Source organism: Cryptococcus neoformans, chromosome 11 (assembly GCF_000149245.1).
Source record: "Cryptococcus neoformans var. grubii H99 chromosome 11, complete sequence".
Classification (NCBI taxonomy): domain Eukaryota; kingdom Fungi; phylum Basidiomycota; class Tremellomycetes; order Tremellales; family Cryptococcaceae; genus Cryptococcus; species Cryptococcus neoformans.
Window position 1 is genome coordinate 142,433 of NC_026755.1, and position 7,372 is coordinate 149,804.

Consider the following 7,372-nt stretch of genomic DNA (forward strand, 5'->3'; position numbering starts at 1 on the left):
CAAGTCAAAACAATAATCTTGATGCCTTCACTTCCTTTATCAAGTTATCTATACTTGTAAACGCTAACTAGGACCATAAATGGCGATAGTAGAGGAGATAGGCCAGGGCGCTGGAGGCTCAGGCTACATTTGGAGCTCCTTGGACGAGCTCCTGCAGAGCCTTGTCAAGCTCTCGAAAGATCTTGCGCTGCCTGATACCCTTGTGTCGGGTTTCATGAAGGAAGTGGATGGTGAGTCGTGTATTCTAACTGTGTATTCTAATTGTTCTGAATAGCAGCTGAATATCTTCTAGAACTTGGGCTGGAGCCGTATAAAATTAAATCTCTGCAGATTGTCAAGGAGATGGTGCCAAAAATCAAAGAAGTCGAAACGGATTGGGGATGGGAAGAAGTATCGACCGACAACCAGATCAGAATACTTGGAAATATCATAAGACTACATGGTGTCGACTCCTGGTCATCCATAGAGGTTTGCAACAGCATAAATGGTAAGTCTGGGAAATAATGATAAGGCGCCACTAATCTTTTCAGACATCTCGCCTCATCTACCTTCTTCTCTCCCCTTGAATCTCCTTCCCACTCTTCGCCCGTACTTTGCACCCCACCCCTCCCTTTCCTCTGCTTCGAGACCTCTCAAAACAACGACTGGGGGTAAAGATGTCAATATGGATATGCACGAGATCCAACCCTTCAAATCAGCTGCTGGCTGGGGCTCACATAACATCCTCCGTTGGTGTGCCTCCAGACTGACCGCAGACGAGGTGGAGAAGAATCTTGGCCTGGTCCTTCCTCCTACATTGGTTATGATGGATGATTACGAACCCTCCTGGAGAGAAACTGGAGCGACTGTGCTGGAAAGCTGGACGTTCAAGCTTGACCCAGCCGTCTTGCACCGCATGGGACTTGATGCGCTTCTGCTCAAATCCCTCATTCACACCCTTTCCCTCCATCCTAACCCACCGGTGTACAAGGTGTTACCCATAACTCTCCATCTCATTGAGTATACCAACCCGCCTGGTCGAGAACGAACTGAACTATACGGAAATATCATGGAAAAACATTTTGTCCAAGGCTGGGTGTATGCACCATCTGGCATTGAGGGTAAAGTGGTTTCGATCGGTCTAGCAGAAGAGTTGATAATCATGTGCGATCTCCTCGGACCTGCTATTGTACGCTGGCTCAAGGTAATTCGATCTCTTCTCCTTTTTCTTTCCATACTGACGTGCAATGTCAGAGCATCATTTCCCATCTTCTTGATCCAATTCAGTACCCGCCTACGCCGCCCATCATTCCACATTATAAATCCAATCTCACCGCACTCTTGCATCTCATCCGCACAATAAGGGCTACGGGGAGGTTAGCTAGATGGAGAGGACAGGTATTGGATATTTTAAGTAGATTATGGGTGCAATGTCAAGAGAGGAAGGGGATTGAAGATACAGAAGAGGAAGGTATGTGTCATATTCGACTTGAACTTTTTGACGTCAAAAACACTGAGCAGTGATTGAAGCAATGCTCAAACCATTAGAAGAGCTCGTCAAAGAGTTATTTAAAGAAATTGCTCTCCAAATACCCTCAGTGATTGAAGTCGAATACCCTCAGCTTCTCTCTCTTTCCACTACCATGTTCAAGGATCTCATTGCGGCGTCAACATAGAGCACATTACAATGTCCATTTTATCTTCCTGTTGTATCCAATTACAAGACAATATCAATGCAATGCATATGGACTTGCGTTTCGCCATCAATGGAAGAACTTTGGCTTCTTCAGTTTACTCCTTGCTCCTCGATAACGGCGGATATCTACAGAACTTGTCGGAAACGGATGTGACAGCATAATCACCGGGCAATGAGCTGGAAATCGCATAGCTACTGTCCATAATATCCGTTATAGTCTGCAAAATGTACGAAAGCTATCAGCCTAAACATATTTCAAACATAGTGAATACGACGCACCTGAGTTTCGACAACCTTGTGCTTTGAGCCAATCTGCTCGCTGCGGGTATATGTAAAGGAGAAAGGTGCGATACCCGTAAAATGCACATTGAACACGGCTGGCTCATCACCTGATAACACAATGAGCTCAAACGAATGATGAAATGTATCAAGAAATACACTCACCTTCTCTCAAGTCATTTTCACCTGAAGTAATCTTTGCAGAAGGCAACGCGTGGACGGTTCGTACCATCCCTTCAACCTGGCGCTTGCACTGAATATCGCTTACATCAGCCTCCAATCAAACGTCTGATCACCTTTATGCAAGACTCACCCGGTCATCCCTAAGCGCAACAGATTTGACTTCAAATTTGCCTGCCTTCTCTGCAAACCTCGAGAACCTAGACGCCGAACTGGTGACCTTGTGATCCTTGCCCTTCCACGCATATCTACACCCAATAATTAGCAAAAACGTATCGAAAAGAAGCACAAGCACTCACTCAATAGTCCAGGGCGCTTTACCCTGTAACAAGAAATCCAAACTATCACCCACACACAAATCTTCCTTCTCGTCCACCGGTACGATCCTCGCACTCTCCACAACTTCCACCATACTTCTCAATTCATCCGTTTCCCCTGATACCCACTCACAGCCACTCACATCTTCCACCTTGCTAATCATCACTTCATACCTCCCGATGTCCTCCAGGACTTGTGGGAGAGAAACTGTCCATTCGGGATTGGTAATGGTGACAGTGTGCGAGGTGATGGAGGTGGAAGCGGGTTTACGTACAGAGAGGCTGAGGATCCAGGGGCCCTGACCCTTGAGTAAGATCTTTGCATCCGTTTCAAGGGTAGAGTCGAGACATAGCGCTCGACTAGTATGTTTCACAAAGCTCGCACTAGGTCGGCCAAAGACCTCGTGCTCCAGAGCGATGGACACATCCGTCTTGAGATAGTTGCCATCGGCAAGAGACAAAAAGTCGTATCGATGAGATCCAGGTTCAGTAGAAAGATGAAGGATACCAATCTCCTGGGCACTCTTGAGGATGTGCCTGGAAGTGCGTCCGCCAGATGTGTGACGGTACCCGAGCTCGAACGGCGCTTGACCTGCAAACTTGAGGGCAGCTTGATCCTCTTGCCCAGCACAAAGGCCTCTGTGCCGGTACAGATTCGCGGAACCAGTAACGACGTGAGAAATCAAGCCGGATGCTTGAAGGCTGACCACAGGGCGTGGTTTGAAGTCTACCTCGAAAGCTGAGTCTCCAGACAGGACAGTGCCCGGGCAGTGAGAGTCCTTGACCTATCGAAAGTCTGTCAGCAACAGCTCTATATATTCGCAAGACCACAATGTACCTTGACAAGCTGATACACTCCCTTATCCTTCAAGCTCAACTCGCTATTCGGATCCCTCATACTGAGAGTAAACTCTCTTCCACCATTCGAGTAAGTCACATCCCATGGCGCCTCTCCAGTCAATCTCAGAGGTACTTTCACAATCTCTCCCTGAGTCACAACGGCCTTTCCTGTCTTCGCCATCCTACCCGTTGGCTTCTCCCTCTTTATATCCACCTCAACACCGGGGTTCGTCAACTTGCGAACACAACCATTACCATCCTCGATAGCCAAGAGGGCGATGTTGAGTTTACCCGAAGCACCAGAGGTGGATGAGAGTGCAGATGGGACGGGGATGGAAAGGCGCGATCGGCCAAGGGAAAGAGGAAGGGTGGTATTGGACGAGTGGGTTGAGTAGGAGGCGAGATATGTGAGTTTGAGAGGTGCGATGCCCTGTTACACGCCATAAGTCATTTTCAGACGTTCGTGATGACAGAGAACTCACCCTAGCATCAATGTCAATGTCAACCACATCCCCAGAGCAAGAGTAGAGGGTCCTTCTCCTGAAATTTTCAACAATCTCAACATTGGCCAACGGATGCACAGTCTGCTGAATTGGCTCTTTATCCACGGCGACCTTTTTGTACTTTCTATCGCTCAATGTCGTAAAGGTCTTTATCAACCCATTAGCTTTCCGTAAGCCACCTGAAGACGAAGTACCCACATAAGTGTAGACACCTTCCTGCTCAGGACGAAGAACGATGGATCCGTGGTGAGACTGGAACGTCTGACTAAGAAACTTAGCTCGTCCACCCTTTCGCTGTTCGGTGTAATCCAGCTTGAAGGGAGGGGAACCTGTAAAATCGAATGAGGCTGTCACACCAACATCCATCGCACTTGATGGCGCGTTGTTAGCTTCAAACCCTACATATTATCGAAAAAAAAAATACCATTCGTGTAAAGTCTCGACGCTCATGTCCATACTAGGTAAGGGCACCGTCTGCACTTCACACCTGCTAGGCTCCATCACTCCACCCGCACAAGGACCTTCAATGCCAATTAAGTCGTATATTCCAGGTTGGCTCACAGACAAGTGTTCCCTCTTGTTCTTGACAGCAAACTTCTTCTCGGAAGATTTGCCGTCGAGGGAACTATACCTGTAGGTGAGCTCAAGTGGCTCTTCAAGCTGTTGACTGCTGACAAGGACCTCGATAGGGAGGGATACAGTTTGGTTTTGGAGGAGTTGGTATGGGGCCTGACAGTTGAACTTGATAGAAGGTCGAGGGATAACATTGTAGATCTGTCGAGTAGCGTAACCGGATGGGGTGTAGGTGTTGTGCAAAGAATCATGAACGGTTGTAAGTGATAGAGTATATGTTCCCGGAACGTTGTGCGTGACTCGAAGAGGAACAGTGTGAGTCTTCGATACGCGATCCCGTCCGATGAGCGCAAGGTCATCAATAGGCGTGACTTCGTCATCGATACCTTCAATAAACCCATTCTCAGATTTGTCTTTGCTCTTCTTTTCCCATCCAACCCTGAGAGGAGAAACACCTCGAGCTTGAAAGTACACCATCTCCTCATCTCCCACACATCGAAGCTCAGCAGACTTGGGTCTCTCGGCTTTGTGGACTACTTTGCCCTTGTGCTCTTCAACAAATTTACCACCAGTGGGGCACTCAATGATGACGGCTTCACGCCTGGGCGTGATGTGAAATTTATTACCCTTCTTGTCCATGACAGTCGAAAGAGTGATGACGCTAGGTTTGCTAACGGTGAGGAAGAGGATGTTTTCTGATGGGGCGAGATTGCGCGGGACGAGCGACATAGAATCGTGTGGTTTGACAGAAGGGAGAGTAGAGGGGTCAATGTCCTTGGGATGACCAACAATCTTTCCACCGGATTGGAGCACAAGTGCCGAAAGAGGGTCAATCCCCGGCTCTAGTTCGAGCTCTCCATCCTCATCGTCGTCTCCATCCGTAATTCGTAATCTCGGAGGACGAGTGGGCGACCGCTTCATTGAGCTCCCGTATACTTTTTCAACGACGGTATGGCCGGTATCAAGTGATCGAATTTTATATGAAACCTGTTCGGGAATTGAATTGTTGAAGATGACAGGAATGTATAAGGGCTGAGGGGCGTCCGGCGGTATACAGTATGTCAAAGATAGCGGATTGAGAGTTGCCGTACTGAATACGAGTCAATTGCCGATCGACTATTTAAGAGATAACCTACCTGTACGGAAGAAGACGGATCTTATGTACACCTTCGATATGAGGTGGCTCATACCATCTTCTGAGCGCATAAAACCAATTCCAGTACCAGTTCCCTCCCAACGCTGCCGTCCCAACAATGTTGACATAACCCAACATCCTACTGGGTTCCACCAGAAACCAGCAAATTGTGTTCATGCACAGGCTCAGCGCTCCAATGATTCCCAGCTGCCTCCAGCTGGGAGATAACAAGGGTATTCTCAACATACCGACCGCCCACATCATACCAACTTCTGCTAATGTCCACGCTAGGACTGATTCTGCACTGCTTATCCGTAATGAACTCGACCATGATGGATCGGGATCAGTGACAAGTATTGGAAGGAAGGTGTCCCAGAGTTTGGTTATTTCTATGAGACCGAAGATTGCGGCAACGAAGAGGCGTTGTTCGGAGGGTTCGAGGAAGTTTGTCGGGATGACGGGCGGTGGTGGTGGTGGGGTTATGACTGTTGCTGGCCGTGGTGCGGGTGTTGGCGTTGATGGCGCAGAGGGATACCGCATGGGTGTCCCTAACTTTGGGGGCATCTTTAAAAGCACTGGAGATTGTGAAAGTCGAGAGTCGATCGTCATTTCTAAAAAGATACGTGACCTCTCACAAGAAGCTTAAGGCGAGCCGGGCGGACATGTCTTCATAGTGGCGGTCGCCGATTTTTCAAATACATAATAATGATGGTGGGTGGGAGACCGAGGATGCAGATAAGACAACGCATCAGCACCGTAAATGGTCTCCATAGGCAAGTCCATAGGTCTTGTTCTCGTAAAGTGGAAGTTGAAAAAAGCAGACGCACGTCCCCCTTAGAGAAGCGCAAGGCGCGCAAGTACGACAAGATGTGTCCGGCACCTTTATTGGAGGAGACGGACGAGGAATTCACAATTCAATGCTTGATGGTATTGAGGAGCCTGCGACCAACGCAGACATCTTTTAGGAAGAACACCAAATGCTCTTGAATGGAGTTAACGACCTGTTGGATTTTACGCAATTGTACGAAGCAGCTGCGTCAGAGCCTAGGGTACCATGATGCAGGTGAGTTGTGTCAGCTTCAAAGCGTGGTGGCTGGTGATTAAAGAGGCTACGGACGCTAGTCTTGAGCAGTTGGTGCAATGCTAACAATCTCTTGCCTTGTCTGGCTCCATTTGGCGTAGCAGAATTCAATTTGAAGTATACCTGGCTCAGTGAGGATTAGATTCCAAGTTGCATGACAGAATGCCCCTGGCTCCTCATCTCCAGATTCATCATGCGCCGCCGTCCCTTCCCTCCAACAGCTATCAAGCTCCAGTTTCGTTAGAAATACGACTGTTCATCCCAGATTCCCTGATCAATCTTGCCCCAGAATTCTATCTCTTCCCCGACTTTGTCGGAAAATCAGCAAAAGCTCGAGAGTTAGTGTTTGTTTTAGACGATGCTGTAAAATATTTGCCTGATCTGCGTACTCCCTACTTCCAGCCGCTTCGACTATCGAACCAAGAGGTTGCAACTGGTCTCCACGATCGCACACTGGTCGGATCCTCAATAGCAATCTGTTCCTTTTGCGGTTCCGACTCACTACCTCGTTTCGCTTCACGAGACTCGACATATCTTTTATGTTTCAGTATTTGATAGGCTCGCTAATTTGAACCCGCTAAATCTAAATAACCAATATGATAAGGCATATTTCACTGACAAAAGAGGATGCTGACTGCTTAGTGCTCAAGGCATGACAATCTCGGCAAGTCGTAGCGTTGAGCTTGACGGCCAATAGCGCCATTTGCCAATGTATCCCACTTCTTGGAAATTACTGTTTAAAGTCAAGGTAAGTGGCTATTGGAAATGGGAAACTCCTTCCCCCCCCCC

At 48.0% G+C, this 7,372-nt stretch overlaps 2 protein-coding genes and 1 non-coding gene; 2 read left to right on the forward strand and 1 right to left on the reverse strand.

The window, feature by feature from the left end:
- The first annotated feature begins 54 nt into the window (after positions 1 to 54).
- CNAG_01509 (hypothetical protein) lies at positions 55 to 1,920 on the forward strand. XM_012197181.1 has 5 exons: positions 55 to 230; positions 293 to 487; positions 531 to 1,183; positions 1,234 to 1,450; positions 1,510 to 1,920. Exons 1-5 carry the CDS (start codon positions 80 to 82, stop codon positions 1,653 to 1,655), a joined length of 1,362 nt encoding a protein of 453 aa, XP_012052571.1. The 5' UTR covers positions 55 to 79; the 3' UTR covers positions 1,656 to 1,920.
- Positions 1,657 to 6,106, reverse strand: CNAG_01510 (hypothetical protein). XM_012196956.1 has 10 exons: positions 5,504 to 6,106; positions 4,219 to 5,457; positions 3,993 to 4,164; positions 3,774 to 3,941; positions 3,290 to 3,721; positions 2,434 to 3,236; positions 2,268 to 2,382; positions 2,120 to 2,207; positions 1,955 to 2,064; positions 1,657 to 1,893 (listed from the first exon to the last, which is right to left on the reverse strand). Exons 1-10 carry the CDS (start codon positions 6,064 to 6,066, stop codon positions 1,771 to 1,773), a joined length of 3,813 nt encoding a protein of 1,270 aa, XP_012052346.1. The 5' UTR covers positions 6,067 to 6,106; the 3' UTR covers positions 1,657 to 1,770.
- Positions 6,107 to 6,253: 147 nt separating this feature from the next.
- CNAG_12963 overlaps positions 6,254 to 7,372 on the forward strand; it is a 1,739-nt gene continuing 620 nt past the window's right edge. The window contains exons 1-3 of the non-coding RNA XR_001046272.1: positions 6,254 to 6,565; positions 6,685 to 6,921; positions 6,986 to 7,331. This is a non-coding gene — a non-coding RNA (hypothetical RNA). The remainder of the gene's footprint in view (positions 6,566 to 6,684; positions 6,922 to 6,985; positions 7,332 to 7,372) is intronic.